The sequence below is a fragment of the Bombus vosnesenskii genome, unplaced genomic scaffold, assembly GCF_011952255.1.
Source record: "Bombus vosnesenskii isolate JDL3184/JDL3185 unplaced genomic scaffold, Bvos_JDL3184-5_v1.1 scf7180000013294, whole genome shotgun sequence".
Lineage (NCBI taxonomy): Eukaryota > Metazoa > Arthropoda > Insecta > Hymenoptera > Apidae > Bombus > Bombus vosnesenskii.
The window spans coordinates 1,682,420-1,700,450 of record NW_022882945.1 but is presented as its reverse complement, the minus strand read 5'-3'; the positions used below and the strand labels follow the sequence as shown (position 1 = coordinate 1,700,450).

General features: G+C 34.8%; 5 protein-coding genes across 9 annotated transcripts in view; 2 read left to right on the top strand and 3 right to left on the bottom strand.

Annotated features, from left to right (window-relative positions):
* Positions 1-88: 88 nt before the first annotated feature.
* On the top strand, positions 89-4,542 carry LOC117233023 (phosphatidylserine synthase 1). Of its 2 annotated transcripts, XM_033492870.1 has the most exons (5): positions 92-563; positions 636-1,460; positions 1,573-1,795; positions 1,894-1,969; positions 2,396-4,542. In XM_033492870.1, exons 1-5 carry the CDS (start codon positions 310-312, stop codon positions 2,449-2,451), a joined length of 1,434 nt encoding a protein of 477 aa, XP_033348761.1. In that variant the 5' UTR covers positions 92-309; the 3' UTR covers positions 2,452-4,542. The 2 variants fall into 2 exon arrangements, with proteins under 2 accessions (XP_033348762.1, XP_033348761.1); XM_033492871.1 differs by lacking the exon at positions 1,894-1,969 and having other exon boundaries at positions 89-563.
* Positions 2,275-7,589, bottom strand: LOC117233026 (neprilysin-1-like). Its single transcript, XM_033492877.1, has 15 exons — positions 7,312-7,589; positions 6,130-7,240; positions 5,743-5,850; positions 5,548-5,653; positions 5,268-5,460; positions 5,032-5,169; positions 4,877-4,969; positions 4,617-4,799; positions 4,388-4,519; positions 4,132-4,314; positions 3,887-3,993; positions 3,629-3,816; positions 3,333-3,496; positions 3,051-3,206; positions 2,275-2,953 (listed from the first exon to the last, which is right to left on the bottom strand). The coding sequence occupies exons 1-15, from the start codon at positions 7,510-7,512 to the stop codon at positions 2,741-2,743; spliced, it is 3,276 nt and encodes a 1,091-aa protein (XP_033348768.1). The 5' UTR covers positions 7,513-7,589; the 3' UTR covers positions 2,275-2,740.
* A 219-nt stretch (positions 7,590-7,808) lies between these two features.
* LOC117233022 (zinc finger protein 341-like) lies at positions 7,809-11,117 on the bottom strand. Of its 2 annotated transcripts, none has more exons than XM_033492868.1 (9): positions 10,883-11,117; positions 10,683-10,757; positions 10,301-10,574; positions 9,927-10,200; positions 9,642-9,836; positions 9,009-9,572; positions 8,664-8,933; positions 8,373-8,585; positions 7,809-8,270 (listed from the first exon to the last, which is right to left on the bottom strand). In XM_033492868.1, the coding sequence occupies exons 1-9, from the start codon at positions 10,911-10,913 to the stop codon at positions 8,088-8,090; spliced, it is 2,079 nt and encodes a 692-aa protein (XP_033348759.1). In that variant the 5' UTR covers positions 10,914-11,117; the 3' UTR covers positions 7,809-8,087. The 2 variants fall into 2 exon arrangements, with proteins under 2 accessions (XP_033348759.1, XP_033348760.1); XM_033492869.1 differs by lacking the exon at positions 10,883-11,117 and adding an exon at positions 10,840-10,858.
* A 37-nt stretch (positions 11,118-11,154) lies between these two features.
* On the top strand, positions 11,155-12,810 carry LOC117233025 (probable RNA polymerase II nuclear localization protein SLC7A6OS). Its single transcript, XM_033492876.1, has 3 exons — positions 11,155-11,423; positions 11,504-11,770; positions 11,847-12,810. The coding sequence occupies exons 1-3, from the start codon at positions 11,259-11,261 to the stop codon at positions 12,333-12,335; spliced, it is 921 nt and encodes a 306-aa protein (XP_033348767.1). The 5' UTR covers positions 11,155-11,258; the 3' UTR covers positions 12,336-12,810.
* Positions 12,695-18,031, bottom strand: part of LOC117233021 (zinc finger protein ush) — a 201,799-nt gene continuing 196,462 nt past the window's right edge. For 2 of the 3 annotated variants that reach the window (XM_033492867.1, XM_033492865.1), the window contains exons 3-8: positions 17,524-17,920; positions 16,425-17,141; positions 15,754-16,159; positions 15,205-15,463; positions 14,834-15,067; positions 12,695-14,617 (exon numbers count right to left, since the gene is read on the bottom strand). In XM_033492867.1, the coding sequence (XP_033348758.1) occupies positions 14,186-14,617; positions 14,834-15,067; positions 15,205-15,463; positions 15,754-16,159; positions 16,425-17,141; positions 17,524-17,920 (2,445 nt within the window). In that variant the 3' untranslated portion in view covers positions 12,695-14,185. The remainder of the gene's footprint in view (positions 14,618-14,833; positions 15,068-15,204; positions 15,464-15,753; positions 16,160-16,424; positions 17,142-17,523; positions 17,921-18,031) is intronic. The other variant, XM_033492866.1, reaches the window with a different exon arrangement.

Sequence of the window (18,031 nt, the reverse complement as noted above, 5' to 3'; positions counted from 1 at the left end):
AACCCGTATAATGTTATCTATATAATCGCGTGTTCGCAAAGAAATACATTCGTGTCCGATGTCCAATCAGCTGACTTGCAAGCAAGATAATTCGTCAAATCTCTTTCTTTTTCTTTAACTGTATTCACATAAATGGAAGTAAACTGATAACTGTAATACTTTCTTGATTCATAATTCGTGCCTGCTGTGATTTGTAAATTCCTCAATAGCGTGGTAGTGCACATTGAAACCAAAAAAGACGAGAACATGGCGAAACAACGTATGAAATGATCAGAATACGATTTTAAAACAAATAATTATTTAATCGGGATGACAACTAATGAAGAGTCCATAAATGACGGTCTCTTAGAGAGACTCGTAAAAAATGATGAAAATAAGGTTGTAAATTGCCGAAGTAGTGCAGATAACATAGAAGGACACAAATTACGACACGGTACGGACAGTTTCCCCAATATCAATGAAAGACCGGTTGATGATATTTCGATCGAATTTTTTTATAAACCGCACAGCATTACATTGCTTCTCATCTCAATCGGTGCTGTAATATATTCCGCATTCACTAGGTAATTAAATATTCAAATTATCTTATTATACATATGTTAATTCTTGTAAATATCGGTATTAATTTAATACAGGAATACTACCAGTGTCGAGGATAACATTTGGGCTGGAATACTTTGTATTATATTTTTTTTTCTGATTATATCAATACTTACATTTCCAAATGGACCATTTACGAGACCTCATCCTGTCGTGTGGAGACTCGTATTTGGCTGTAGTGTACTATATCTAATGGGCCTATTATTTATGCTGTTTCAAGATTATGAAACAGTCAGAAAAATCTTTGTTTGGATAGATCCTCGCTTGGCGTCATTTCACATTGATATGGACAAAGAATACGGTGTTAATTGTTCGGAAATTACAGTTGAAAAGATATGGAACCATTTAGATATTTTTGCAGTAGCCCATTTTTTAGGATGGGCCTTTAAAGCAATCCTTATTCGTCATCTTGGTATTCTTTGGGCCATTAGTGTTATGTGGGAAGTAACAGAAATAGCATTTGCTCATTTACTACCAAATTTCGTGGAATGCTGGTGGGATGCTTTTATACTTGATGTTGTTGTCTGTAATGGTTTGGGTATTTGGGTTGGATTAAAAATTTGCTCTCTATTAGAAATGAGAGAATATAAATGGGTAAGCATCCTTGACATTGAGAGCACTACTGGAAAATTGAAAAGGGCAATGCTACAATTTACACCTGGTAGTTGGACTGCTATTAGATGGTTGGATCCAACTTGTACATATATGAGATTTGTTGCTCTATGTCAGTTGGTAATATTCTGGCAGGTTTCAGAACTAAATACATTTTTCTTGAAACATGTATACGAATTTCCACCCTCTCATCCATTTGTTGTGGCAAGATTGGTATTAGTTGGAGTTATAGTTGCACCTTCTGTTAGGTAGGGAAGAATTATAATAGAATAAGCTAGATATATATTAAACATAAATTTTTATTACAACAGCTATAACAATTTATTACATAAGAACCATAATATTTTAACATAATTATAGGCAATACTACATGTATGTAACAGATCCAACATGTAGTAGAGTAGGGACTCAGTGTTGGGTCTATGGTGCAATTATGGTTACAGAAGCTTTGTTATGCATAAGGCATGGTGCTGCATTATTTGAACGTACTCAAGCACTAAACATTCTTTTGTGGCTACTTTGCCAGTCCCTAATCTCAGTTCTTTGTGTCTATGGCTGTGTTCTGTGGCACCGGTACTTTGAGGTATTTAGTTTAAAAATTAAATTTGAAATTTTGTAACTAACTGTATGGTTATTTGTGTCTTTTTTTCTATGTCCTTTGCATGATTCTTGTCTTTTCAGACAGAAAAGAAAACTACTTCAAAACAGTGTATCACTCAATTAGACAACAGTCATCTGGATGTAACCCCTAGCAGTGGTATGTGTGATGTCTACTACCTTCCTCTAAATAATGTTTAAGCCGATAGTGTACTGGGCTATTGACATATAATTAACTGGCTGTTAAATATAAAGCAAGAGTGTCATATAAATCATTTGCAATCTGTTATTTGACTGAATGTTATAAAACTCAAATAAATTTTGTTATGGTTGCTTTTGTTTTTTGTTCTTGATATTGAAAAATATGAATTTTTATACCTGTTTACATAAGAATATATAGATATATACCATAATAATAAGTGTAAAAATGATTTAAGAATAATTATACATATGAATGCATGAAAATATTTTTAAATTAATATACATTTTATTATATAAATATACATTTTTTGTCACAGCTCAGTCCATCATTGGTAGATAGAATATTGGACTAATGAATGTTTGTAACAATTTATGTGTGTTCTAGGGGACATGGTTCATTCTACAAAATCTATGGGTTTGCTGGAAAAGAAGCAGTTGTAAACAAATCCACAACAAGGAACGTTCGACTTAAGGGTGAATTATTTACACTGTCAAATTTTCTAGTCGCATTATAAGATCATACAAAGCCGCAGTTTCGAATGTAATAGGCTGTTGAATACCTGAGTTCGTCTGATTTTTGCATACTGCGCCTGTTTGCGTGTGAATGTTATGAAAAATATGTTCCTGAGAATAAATGAAGAGCGTCGTTACCAATTAAAAACGCTTCCTTATAAAAAAATTGATCGTCGTATCATTTACGAATCGTAGTTTATACAATTACTGCGTCACGTTACGTTATCGTAGCTTCTTCGTTACACTGAATATACGGAAATGCACTGCATACATAACTTGGCATTATCCGTGAACCTTCTGGACAGTTCCAGGTTTCACCGAGAAGTCTATTGTTGGATGCAGAAACAAAAATATGAATTCGATTTGGTAACTGTTCGTTCTCATACAATGATATATACGATGACGTAAGTGGAGACTTTGTACAGTACATCTATAAAAACCATGATAAAAAGGTAATGGTAATAGTCATAACGATTGTTATTTTATTCAAAATGTCAATGCCATAAATCTTACTATAACAAGAGTACCTGAGCATAGATGAGGTAAAATAACTTATTGAAATCCAGTTCAAGCCATGGAAGATAAAGCCACGATTCTCTAGACATCAATTGAGCCAAAGTATCGTAGGCTAATCTGAGTCCCATCGCCTCGGACAGACGTTCATTTAGAGTCAATTGGGAAATCTAAAACGTGTTTAAACAAAAAGAGAGTTATTGCGTTTAAAAAGACGTACCTAATTAAACGTATTACTTTAAAATAATATTTTTACATCGTAACGATTTTATAGAAAGAAAAATATATGAATTCACCTTATAAAGTATGTTCTGTCCTGTAAATGATAATGTCATAGCCATAGAATTTTTATAGAGAACATTTCGCTGATAGTCAATGTAATCTTTGAAATTCATGTTTGTAGAATCATTATCGTTTAATAGAGAACTGGCATTGCGATTTCCATTCCAATAATAAATACCTAGCGATATATATTAAAAAAGTATATATAGACGATAAGATTTTTCCGAATTTTCTCGAAAGTATACTAATAAGTTACAGATCTATAACATTGGTCACTAGTATATTATAAAATTGTATATTGCTAATATACCAGTTGCGTCAAAATGATGTGCAATTTGGTGTGCTATTATGTTACCAAGTGTCGCCAGTTTTATGTAATTAAATGAAGATTCATTGTATTTCATGGACCAATCAATTACACCATAAGGTATTACAACGAGGTTTAATCCGTAAATCGCGAGCCCTTTAGATTGGTACGGTGTTGCGTAATGTGTCCATCTATATATTAATGTATATAGTTCAACAACTTTAAACTATTTCATATATATAATTTCAATTAAAAACTTACATTTGTGCAGAATACCCCGGCTTTGTAGATAATTCTGCATATATTAATTTTCGGTACCTTTGCATCAAAATCACTGAATTTTCGAAATAGTTATTTGTCAGATTTATCTAAAATTAGACTATCGTTAACATTTCATTCAATAACTTTTAGTTATTATAGTATTATTTAATCTTTTTTTGATATTATATAAACAATTATGCACATGTGCTCATTATCTCATTAGAAACCGAAATAGTTTTTCGTACCTGATTTGCTAGAATTTTTCTATAAGTTGATTCGCTATCAGTATAGTATGAAATATCAGGTACGGCAACATTAAGATTATTTATTTTTGCAATCAATGCGTTACGTTCCGCCTCTGTAATCCATGTTACATTCGTGAGTTTTAATTTTAGGGTCTCCTTAAGTGTCTCAAATAAACTATATATCTATTAAATTATATGATACTGATTAGTCACCTAGTAAACAATCTTTTCGAGTAATCAGAGTATATGAACTTACAGTTCTATTCATATACGTAAGTTGATCATTTGTAAACGAAGAGATGTATAAATTCGAAGCTTCTGGGATTAAAACGTTGGCAGCTACGCGAAGGCAGTGTTTTTTAACATCTGGATGTTTTGATATAATTAACTAGAAACAAACAAAGACAAAAATGAAATGAAGAAAAATACAATACAAAAAAAAAACCGACATAAAAGAGGACGTTAATCAGGGAATATAACTATACCTTGTGATACAGATTGTGTACATACAATCCTAATAATGCATTATGCAATGTCATCGGGTCATCTTCGAACTTTTCCAGATTTTTCAATCCTTTAGATAGGGCATCGTAAAAATAAACCTGCACTTTTACTTCCGGCTGAACCTTTTCGTTCGTTAACAAGTAAATTAGATGCGTCCAATTTATCTACAAGTATGTTACATAATATATCCATTTGATCGAACGAATTAGCTTAACTTAAACGGGTATAAACTCTCCCTTACGATTTTAAACTCGCTATCCAATTGTTTGACAGTGACGAGAGTGTAATTTTTCATAAGTTCCGCCTCGCGGATCTTGTTCTTAGACGGAAAATTCTGAAACATAAAAAAGAATCGAGGGAACGCGTTCGATTGTGAGAAGAACTCGATAAACTTACTGCGATAAATGATTGCAATATACACAGATCGATGTTAATGATTGTAAGATTAATGTTCTGAGCAATATTCGGCTCGTTGAATACTCCAAGCATCGTCAAGGCTTCGGTAATGGATTTTATTAGCTTTTTCGTATCAACCTAATAAAATAAAATAAGAAAGACACATTTGTTATAAGTTTTCATTAACAGAGCATGCTTTTTCTTGTCTCGATTGATATACATATCTATATATGTACTTTGCACGTTTTATATTCCATATATAATTCTTCTAGATTCACCGTCTCGTTCTCTCTTTCAAATTTATTTGCGTAACAGGGTTCGTTATTTTCGTCTATCTCAAGAAGATCATCGTATGTCGTTGGGCTTATTTTAAGAGTGAATGTCGGAGAATATTCGTCAAGATCCGGAACTATGTCGAACAGTAAAGTGCTAGAGAATTAGAAAAGCAAACGATAAATATGTTAAGTGAACGTGATATGTTATAATTTTGTACAGCCATTGTCTTCAATTTCTTACCTGTTTTTTAATAATAGTGTAGCGAGTAGTTCGGTAAAGTTTATATGCTTTTTAGGCCATGTTTTTTTAGTATAAAACTTGCCTACCTTGCCTAACGCCTCTCTCGCTATAAGAAAAACGTTATATTATTTCTTATACATTAAACTTGTATTCAAAGTTAGAAACTATATAATTAGATGTGTAATTTTTCCGTACCCAGCTTGATTCTTTCTGTCTGATTGATACTCTCGTATTGTATGCAACTGTTGTAATAGGCGGTGAAAATAGACGATATATTTTTCTTATTTTCTTCCTGCATTTGTCCTGATTCAAATTAAAACAATGTGTTGCATGTGAGAATCGCCACTTTTTAGATTTTTACTTCTTTTGTATACTTTTCTAAATAATGCTTCATAGAATACTTTATACAGAATTATTTAGAAAAAGGATTAGAAAAAAAGAAATATAATTTAGAAACAAAATTAAATATTTAGTACTTGATATTACATAATATTTATCAATTAAGAATTGAAAAATATTTAAAGAATAGTTTATTGACAAAATAATTTTTTTTTATATAGTAAAAAACCGAATTATACTCACCTAAAATACGTTGATAAGCTACATCTTCCAAATTCCATTCTACGATTTGAGGATTGTTCTCGAAATTACCGCAAGCGTATTCATAAAAATCTTCACATGGGTCAACCGTATGATTCATGTAAAATAATATCTTGCTGGCCAAATTTTTGCATTCACCCTCGTGACACACTGGCTTATCAATTGGAGAACTAAAAGTCGTACTTGTAGTCTCATTGTTTAATATTGAAGAATATCGTTCATTTTGTTGATCCTTAGTGGTAGATTTAATCGTGACATTTTCTTCTTTCATTGTAATAACATCTTCTGTCGACTCTTCGACCTCAAGGGGAGTTTCTTGATTAATATAGTCTGAGTCAGTAGTAGTAAAAGTTTCTGTAGTATATTGGTCTGCAGTATCTGTCTCGTGATTTTCTTTCGTCGAAATTGATGTACTATTTTCTGTAATATTAATATTAGTCGTCGAAGAATTATCGAATTCTTTAGCTGCAGTTTCCTTGTAAGTTTTCGTCTGTGAGAAATCTTCCGCAGTAGTCTCGATATTAGATTTAGATGAATCAACAATATCTAAATTTGTATCATTTATTACACGAGAGTTTTCGGTGAATACTTCAAAGTTTAATGTTGTTTCTGTTCCTACTTTTATTGAATTATCGAATTCTTCAGTTGCAGTTTCCTTGTAAGTTTTCGTCTGTGATATATCTTCCGCAGTAGTCTCGATATTAGATTTAGATGAATCAACAATATCTGAATTTGTATCATTTATTACACGAGAGTTTTCAGTGAATACTTCAAAGTTTAATGTTGTTTCTGTTCCTACTTTTATTGAATTATCGAATTCTTCAGTTGCAGTTTCCTTGTAAATTTCCGTCTGTGATATATCTTCCGCAGTAGTCTGGATATTAGATTTAGATGAATCAACAATATCTGAATTTGTATCATTTATTACACGAGAGTTTTCAGTGAATACTTCAAAGTTTAATGTTGTTTCTGTTTCTACTTCTATTGAATTCGTTTCATGCATAGAAGTTGTAGTAATTAACAATTTAATTGAATCCGTAGTGCTGGTTGTTCTTTCAGTTTCATGTTCTGTATGATGTTCGTGATAATGATGCTGTGTCGATATAATTATCTTTATCAAATTGTTTTCTGCCACAATTTTCATAATATCAAAAATAAGCTTACCTGCGTTGTTCCTGCATATTCACCTTTTTCTTCAGAATTGTAGGAGCGGTATAATTTCCATGGTAAACTGACTAGGATAAGAATCATACAGAGAAAAAAGAATATTATCAGTGATAAAACACAGCTTCTATAAGACTGGTCTCGTCTCGCTGCTTTGGCTGCTTCCATATTAGCAATTTGGTAAGAACCTCGAGAAATCATCTGTTAAAATATAATCTACTACTTATTCACAAAGACATTAGTTTTAAGATATAATACTTTTAGTAGTGCCTAAAAGCGCAGTATTTTTTCTACTGAACCAAACTCGAAACGTTAAGAAAAGAAAGGAAGTGGTAATTATAATTTTATCAACCACTTCCTTTTAAACATTATCTTAAAGTGCGCCCCAGCATCCGTAACACACGATATTATAATATCCTTTTGCTAATTTGTAAGAACGAAGAATGGAATTCTATTAGTACGCTAAAGGGGAATTGAGTAGAATGAAATACAATCACTGACACAAACATTTTTTTCTTTAATACATCCATAAATTCCAAATGGCCTAAGGAAGGCGACATTAAAAATATTTGAGATAGATAGATATAAGTTATTTATATTAATATATTTTATAATACAATTATCACAGATATGTAAACTACAAAATATTATATATACTATTATAAAATGCAATTTGCAGTTTGCCAATGATCCCATTGCACGTAGTATGACAACTTATCTACAGTCTAGACTATATTATAATATTTAAATACAATTAAAAAATATATTTAAAAACTCTATTCGCCTGTCTGTTGTACCAAATATGTATCAGTGTTGCGTTTGATTTCATTGTCCGTTGCATCAGATTTAATAAGAGCTTCGATTGTTGAACCGATCTCTTTTGATACAGAAATGTTCTCTATCTTTTTGGTACAGACATCGTCTTTATAATCATTAGACTTTAACATTTCAGAGGTGATCTGAAATAGGAATAAATATATAATAGTATAAGTTACTGTATAATAATAAGTAGTAAATAACAATAAATGTTAGTTTTTCAAATTGTATAGTTATGTAATTACTTTTCTTTGTATTTCATCAGCCTTAAATTTCTCTACTTTTTCCTTATCAGCAAGCCCAATTGCAGTCTTTGATGATGTTTGTCTCTTTGGAGTAGGTTTCCTTGGTTTAAATGAACCAGAAGCTTTCTTAGGTAACTGTGAACTCATGTGCTTCTTAGTCTCGTTCGACTGATCGCAGTTATGAGTTAGCAATTGTTCTTTAGTTTTGAATGCCTATAAAAGAATTTTTAAACATAAGTATTCTACATGTGTTATGAATTTCCGACTTATCTAATCGAATATAACACTTACGTGTGAACAAATTTCACATTTTAAACTATGTTTATTCATTTCGTGATGTTTAAGAGCTTGTGCCCGATGGAAATTACGATTACAATGACTACAACTAAATCTTTTGATATTGCTGTGCGTCAGTAAGTGACGCTTTAATTTATCAGGTCGTGAAAATTCACTCATACAACCTAAGTAAGTTCTGAAGGGACACTTTAATCTCTTTGTTAGATCATGAATCAGCATATGACGACCCAAACGATCTTTTCTCTTAAATCTAGCTGGGCAATGCTATAATAAACGAATATGTATATATGAAATTTAAAACAATTTACAAATTTTTTAATCGGCTATAGAATCACTCACTGGACATAGAAACGGTGTTTCCTCGCTATGTATTAACTTATGATTGGCTAAGTATTGCTCAGTTTTAAAGGCCTTTCCGCAATCCTCGCATGCAAATCGCGCAGATGAGGCGTGTGTTTTTAAATGACGCCGCAAAAATCGTTCGATCAAGAAACTCTTTCCACAATGTAGACAAGCATAGTCATGCGTTGTGGTTTCTGTATGATGTTGCAAAGCCTCCAAATTAGAGAAGGAGGATTTACAAACAGAGCAACAGTAATATTTCTCTGTTGTTTTTTGTTTTTGGACGGAGTGAGCGTATTGATGAAGCCCAAGATCAGACAGAGTATTAAACACTTCACCGCATACATGACAACGATATTCCGATCTCTTATGACTGCGAGTATGTTCTAAGAAATCTTCGAGTTCAGCAAACATCATACTACAACTACTTTGCACACATTTGTACACTTTCAGTGCTAAGTGAGAGACTATAAGATGGCCCTTTAGAGCTTTGTACGAATCAAATATTTCTTTGCAAAACTGACAATGATAGGTGCGATCTATGCTTCCATCTGGTGGTGCCTAGCAATGATCATGAACTATTAAAAAACGAAAAAAAATTATAAGCTTGTGCAAAAATGTTTAAAATACCTCTGGGGGTAAGGAGTGTATAGCGGTTCCTGGCCATACTTTATGTGACGACATATGTTTTTTAACGTTTGATTTCTGTGCGAATGCACGCCCACATACAACACACTGATATGGTTTTTCCCCTGTATGAGAACGTTCATGTTGTTGCCAATAAAATTTTTTTGAAAATTGTTTGCTGCAATAACCACACTTATACTGCAATAGAAAATTTTTATTGATAAATATGCAACTTTAAATAAAGACATTATTGATAATCACAATTTATCATCTCATTAAAGTACATACTTTTAAGTTTTGTGTTTGAGTAGCGGTAGTTTCAGATTCTGTTATTGAATTTTCAGTCATTGGTACGTCGACTTTATGTGTATTGTTAATGTTTTGTTCTTGAGAAATATCACTTTGGAGAACTTGAGGTACTTCGTTTGAATCATCTTTTATGGGATCGTTATCCCCTGGAATAGTAGAGTTTGCAAAAGTATCCAAACCTTCTGAACTTAATATAATTGGAACACTAAATGTGGAATCTGTTGTAAAGTAATTAGCACCTTCTTGATCCATACTATAGTAAATAAACGATACATCATTCATTGAGAAAAAAATACCTTTTCACATACATTAAACACATTCAATCATATGTATGTATATATGTATATATTTACCTAAATAGCATATCAGATTCTTCAAGTATAATTGGTTCACTAAGTTGATCATTTTGAACAAATGTTTCTTGTGGATGAAATTGTGATACATCTTCGCTATTGTCTTCTGTGTGAACAGTCTGAGTTTCATCATTCACCAAAAACTGACTCAAATCTACTGTTTGCTCTTGTGTTTTTTGATGTGTCCTTTTGTGCAGCACAAACATGTGTAATGATGTAAATTGACTTTTGCATTTTCCACATTGAAATATATCTTCCTCATCTTGATCGATTGCTAAATACAAAGCATAAAAATATCCATTATAAATTTATCTCATAGAAGCTTCTATGATATAACAATTTCAATTAATAGGTTATCAGGGTTACTTCATCAAAAACCCACCTGATTCTTCAACTTCAGTTATTAGAGTCTGAGACTCCAATAACGATTGCACAGAAGGACTGTCCAATGATACACCTATAAAGCAGACAAAATAATTATCATAAATTTTTAAAACACTATTTAAATTTTCTTTTAAAGAGAAAGATAAATAAGATACTTGTTGGTTAACCCCACCTATTTCTATGATAGAGAAATTTTACCTGTTAAAGCGTCGAAAATAGATTGCGCCATGTTTTGCAATAATATTAACGCTTCATTTTAAGCGAAATCAACGATCAGACTTTCATGAATCGTTTAATATGAAGAAAATGAACAATTTCCAAGTTGAAAACATACCGAGAATTTCTACGCCCTGCCAGCGTTGTTGCTGACCAGGCCAGCGAATGATAATCGATATGTCGACTACTGAAAACGATTCTAACCTCAAAATAGGACAAGTTGCTTGTAGCTTGCTTGTAGCGCGCTTGTAGCATGAATCTAAAGATCGGTCAAGTGGATTAGAATAGGACGCATACTGAAAGTGCGTGTGTGAATATTTTCTTAGAGTAGTTTTTTGTAAAAAGGACATATATAAGAATGGCAGCAATATTACGTGTGAAACGTAGTTATTATGATGAACCATTAAATGCTTTGGTAATTTCATGTAAACGACAAAAAATTGTGGAAGACGAAGATACCGAAGATGTACTATCAGATTCTATAACCACACTTGCTAAATTTGCCGGAACTGTAAAAGAGCAGGTTTGTGTTAAAAAGTGAAATATTTTTAGTTAACTGAACGTTATACTAAGATTAAGTCAATATTTATTTTATTATGACAGGATGAGAATGTGGAACATCTAATTCAAGGTTATGGGAAAGATGAATTACGAGCTAATTTCAAACAACATCCTATAGATACGAAACAGATTCTAAGTAAAATAAGAGAAGCAACAAAACTGGCTTCAGCAGAAAATCGTTACAAAGTAGTTAATTATTTCCGATCATTGGATAATTCTAGTGGTGAAAATTCCGAAAAAAGGGTTCCTACAGTAGTAATAGATGTGGAGGATTCAAAATCCATAGCAAGAAGGGATTCTATAGGAAAAGTAAACAATATTTTTTAAATATTTTTTTGTTATTTCAATCCATAATTACTTACATAATATAAATAATGTTTTACAGGATGATAATTATGTATATGATTTATATTATGTTCAATCTGAGAACGATATGTTCCTAGATGACGAAGTATCTGTACATGCATTCGAACAAGAACTTGTTCATGATAGTTATAGAGATTATGGTTATCCTGAATCTGAATGCGACTCAGAGGATTCTAATTCAGAGTCAAATTGGAGAAATGATTATCCTGACTCTAGTTATTCTGAAGGATCAATTGATGAAGATGACATCAGAGAGGCTGTTATGAACATAAGAATAGAGGAGGGATCTGATTTATCTGAAGAAGATGATTTTGTTTATGCTATTGATGAAACTATTGTAGAAAATTTTGGTTACAAGTATGCAAGATATAAAGCAAGGATGTTGAAAGAGTTAGAGGAAGGCAACACCGATGATGACGACGACACTGATGATGATCATGATGATTTTAGTATATGTGTGTCTGAAGATTCAGATGAGCATAATAATAATGAAGTAGATTCCGAATAGTTATTTAATTACATATAGATCTTTTTATACTGAAAGGAAATAATAATTGGTGATCAGTGACGTTAACATAATACATTTCCCAATATATAAAATAAATTCAGTTAATGAAATCGATATGTCTTTTTGTTTCTTAACTAAAATTATTTTTCAGATATAAGTCTTATGTGTTTTTCCCACTACATACAAGTAAGGGTTATAAGGATCTTAGTATTTTATTTATGTCTATATATTTATTACATATTTATATAGATATATTTTATGTGTAAAATTTATCTATCAAAATAAAAACAATAAAAAGTAAACCTAGACGTCGAAGTGACAAAGGAAGGTGTGTGTATAGGTGTTTAGAAAAAGAACCGTTTTCGACGATATGGCATATAATAATATACCAAATTTATAATGTATAACAAATTGTTGTGTGGAAGTACCAGACAGTGATTTACAAATGTTCAGCAATAAAGTAGGTTCTCCGTTATGTGTTATTAAATCTTTCGTATTTATTTCGTAATGGAATATTGTGAATCTTGCTTTTCTTTAGACAGTAATTAGCAGGAGGCCTGTAAATAACATAACAATTACTTTTATAAAAGTATTTGCGAACATTCGCGTTTTATCTGACTATACTATTCGCCGAAATATGAAAACAATTTTTGTATAACTGAGATTTTTCGGATACGTTGCTCCAACGTTCAATGTTGGACAACGTTCGGATTACAACATTCGCATATTTATTTTTTCTTTTCGCTCTCTCTTTCTCTCATTCTTTCTCTCATCATCGAACGTTCACACGCGAAGAAACTCATGCCTTTAACGAACTCGTTATGTGATATGAATAGTACGCTGCGTATACGTGTAACACTGGCCTTAATTCTAATTTTTACATTTACGCGCTCGCAACGAATCCATTACTTGTATACAAGTACAGGCAATGCTTTATTTCTTTTTTTGATTGCAATGTAATGAAGCAAATGCGTTGGTAAGAATCCAATTATACCGTATCCGAAATTCGAAGAGAAATACTAGGGACCATTAATTTATTTTTACTCTCTCGCTTGTTATACGTTCGGGACTGTTGGCAAAATGATAGGAAACGACACCGATCTTTCTTTCTTATGGCAGTCTGGATACAGTTATCAACGTATTTACTCACCGAGAATATGAGCGCGATTTATGGACAATGAAATCATCTTTTATATATATATATATATATTTATATATAATATATTAAATGTCATATTGCAACTTAGCGTTTTCACAAGCTGGAAATTGGTATCATTTAGGATTATTACTATATCGTACCGTAATACTCTACTTGGCTACTGTACAACATTTTACACTCATCGTTTACTTTTCCGTAATTCCTTAGGTATGTTTCGATTATCAGTTACAACTACGAGATTATTGAAGAGTCATGAGATTGCACACCTTTCGTATCGGTCGATCGTGACGTACGAAATCAGCTGCACTGTGAACCTAATTGCAACCACGATCCCTTTTATACGTGGACACACATCCATTTCACAGTTTCACTTTGGTATATCCTATTTTACTTTCCCCACTAATATCCAATCTTATCTTTGCCTAATTGATCCAAAGCGAACCAGCAAACACCGTCACGATCGCCTAACTTTCCTCTTACTTCTACTAACATCCTAGCTTACGTTTAACGTAGCTTCTCCTTCACGATCGTTCACGCACCGCGTATATGTACACGTCAGATAACTGAATTTATAAGTACAAACAATTCCCTGGATTAACAGAAATCACACAACTAAATCGGATAGTCGGCAATTATATTATATATATAAACTGGCAACAATTAACAGTCCCATCGGTTGTCGAGAGTCTTTTTAAAGTACCGACGCCTCGGTCCTGTTGCTGGGAGGCGTCGTCGCATGACTGCTCGAATTATTATTATTATTATTATTGTTGTTGTTGCTCGCCTCGCCGGCATGACTCGAGCAGTAGAACTTCTTGTGAGCAATGAACGTGCTCAAGTAATTGAAGCTGATGTCGCACGACCTGCAGTAACGCGGACCGCTTTTGTTGGGATCCAAACTTTCTTCGGGAGGTGGAGTGTCCTCGCGTTCTTGCTTCACCTTGTTGGTTACCGTCGGTGGTGGCGGTGGTGGCGGTGGAGGTGGCTGAGGACTCTTCCGAACTTCGGTTTTCCCATTTACTTGCACCTCGCCAGGGATTTCTTCAGGAGTCGTAGCTGGAGCCGGTTCTGGAGTCGGCAGAACCGTTTCGTCGTCGAGTACGCACGTTATGTAATTTTCTTCCTATAAATGACAAATGAACAAATATAAGCTCAAATCAAAGGATTTACCAGATGAAGATTGTTTTTGTACAATATGGAGAGATCGTTCGAGTCATAAGGACATCGATAAATCAGGGTATGGATTATATTTTCATAACGTTGATTATCTGAAAAGTGAACAAATTCGACAACAGTAAGAAGCTTTTATTATGAGCTGCACAGTTGTAAAATTTTTTACCTGTAGATCGGTTCCACGTTTCTCAAAATGCATTTTGATGTGCGTTCTCATTCCCCGTAACGTATTTCCTTTGTAACGACAGATCGTACACCTGAAAGCCTTGACACCCTGATGGGCATCCATGTGACGCTGTGCTGCTCCGGCTGTTGGACTAACCGCACCACAAACGGGACATCTCCAACCTCCAGTCGGTCCGCTGCTACAGGTATGGGTGCCTCCAGGTTCAATTATAGTCTGAAAAAAGGATATTAAATTTTCAGTCTTTAGAGAAGTATATAATATTATTAAAAATATAGTATTAATGGATATTCTTTAAATTGAAATCTAATAAGAAATTATACTACTAATTTTTTATTAGTAACGATACTAACTTTGCACTTGGAGCATCGCGAATGATGTTCCTGAGGTTCTGGCCTTTTGGGACAGTAAAACGCTTGATGAGCTACCAGATTATCCATAGATGCGAACTTGATACCACACGCGGCACAGATTAATTGCACCAAAGGAGGCGAGGGTGTTCCAGGTGGTGGAGGACTATTGCTGACCGTTGTCTCTCTTGCCTGACAATAATGCTTTTTATGTGCGACGAAGTTCTCATGCCGACAGAACACGATATTACATTCTTTGCATCTGAAAATCGAACAGTTTTCTATAATTTCCGGATCACCTGGATCCTTTTACGTATCAGTTATATACAATAAGCCGAATTACTTATCAGTTTTTTGACTGATCAATTTAAGATTAAAATACTGAAACATTTCAATTATTATTTATTATACAATCGAGAGAAAAAGAATTTATCGTTCTTTCGTTGTTTTAGTATTTTTATCTTAATCTATTTTAGTTTCGTCTATTTTATTTTCATTAACTACATGAAACAAATTGTCACATTGTGTTACGAAAACGTCAGAGTATCTTACCTCGAGACACCTTGCTTCACAAGAACCCCAGGAACAGGGGGCGGTGGAAGTTCAGCCAGTCTGAGAGCGAGTTCCGTTGGCGGAGGAGGTGCAACGGTTCCAGTAGCCGTAGGAGCAGAACCAATGGACCTTGCTCTAGGACTTCCGCTTCCTCTTGACCTAGGACTACCAGGTGGTGGAGGTAGAGAAGAGGGTGCCGGCGATACCCTGTTCTCTTTTTCATCTTGATGAGCTGGTGACTTTCTAACGCTCAAATCGAGTGGCGCTGAACCTGATGGCGACGTCGACGATGCCACGACGGACGCTGGTGTCGTTGGTTTGTTCGCTGCTCGGAGAACCGGTGAAGGTTCGACCACGGTGTTCTGCGCTGTGGTAGCCAGACCTCTTGTCATCGGTTGAAGATGACCTACAGAAGAGTGAGACTTGTCAGTTTAATTCTTGGAATTCCTTTTTGCATTTTCGTGCGTATGAGATTCATAATTTTAACTCGTATATGTATTCATAAGGCGCGAATTTAATTTCATTAAGATTTCCAATAAATGGAGTTCTTCTACCATGATACAATTCAAACTTCTCTGCTTATTTTAACGAATACAACAGTTTCTTAAATTTTAATCGCAAGCATACAAGTAATTTGGAAGATCTAAATAAACTGTTATTAAAACACGTACCATTTGGAAGAAGAAAGCACGCAGTATCAGGCGCGGGCAAAGTGGGTGCTGCCAGGACACTAGCACCTCGGAACAAAGAGTACGGTACAATCAAAATAGGATTTGTAGGTAGCGCCAGACAAGGTTGCGGAGGCGGCGATTCACCGGGACTCGCGCTCGTCGGTGGCGAAGCTTTCACCGACGAGGAAGCTACCGTAGCTGCTGGTGGCGTATCTTTGACCACGTGCCTGGTACTACAATAATGCGTCTTGTGCGCTCTATAAGTCTTCAGGGAGCTGAATCGAATATCGCAGTTTCTGCAATATCTCTCCGCCTCTTCGTTCAAGGAGCCATTCGAGGCATTTGCCGCGCCACTTCCTGGAGTAGTAGCTGTGGTCGGAGCGGTTGGTATCGTGGGTGGTGCAGGAGATGCAGCATGCATTCTCATGTGTCTGTTCAACGAGACCTTCTTGTCCGCGCTGTACGAGCAGTGAGGGCAGGCATACGCTTTTCTCACTTCGAATTTGTTGGACTTTTCCTCGTCCTCTTCGTTGGCGGTGTCTTCCTCGAGCCGGGGACGATGAGCGCAGTAGAAAGTGCGATGCGCTTCGAGGGTGCTCGCTGAGCTAAAACGGATGCCGCATGGAGGACAGAAGAGAGGTGCTGGCCTGGCTGGCTCCACAGTGATCGTCTCCTTGCCATCGGTTGGAAGTACGAACAAACGACCTGAGGCGATTGCTGCAATGTTAGTTTCTTCGAGTGAGTTGCATATTCTGTCTGTAGTTCTGTGTATTTCAAAAATAGCTGATACATTAACGGTGTTTTGTAAAGAACTAGAGGTATAGCTATCGAGAAGAAATCTTAGTATCTTTCTCATTTTAATATCTTTGGTATTTTAACATTACGACAGGCAATAGTTTAAAACTTACGAAGAGAGCAGAAAAACACACGTTTAATCTCAAGACCAAATAGAAAGACACTCGTGGTATCATGGAATTAATTCTGAAGCGATTCTTTCATTATTTTGAACAGTTCGGTTGAGAAATATGAGCAGGTTTGATATAATAGAAATAATACACAGACCAGTGTTACAGCAGATTGTTTTATTAATTAATATTACCATTTTGAAGTCCAGCCGGAAGGGGTGGCACAGGATTCGGTGGCGAGGTATTTTCCGGTTTGACGGTGAGCGCGACTACGGCGGCGGGCCGAAGAGCTGGATCCGTCGCCAGACTAGGATTGAGTCTCAGTCTTGGTGCAGCTTCATCGTCGAGTTTCAACTTTTTCTCGGTCGGTGGATCGTCCGTATTCGATCGTCTCGACGAGTCCTCCGAGTCTCGCCTGCACATGGATTCCCGTCTTCTTGTCGAGGACGACGAAGAGGACGACGATCTCGGCTGACAATCCTCTTCTTTGACCATGACCAGATTGGACTCTTCGTCCGTGTCTTTCGGACTCGATTCTCGCGTCTGATTGGATCTCGGGGTGACATGTCGATCTCTTAAGCTTCTTGCAACCTGTGCGACAAATATTTACATATTTTGTAAACGAAGTTACCGAGTGAGTAATTTTACAAGACGAACGGGGTAATTTTTATTAAGCAAGTAAAATTGTAGCCTCCTATTCGT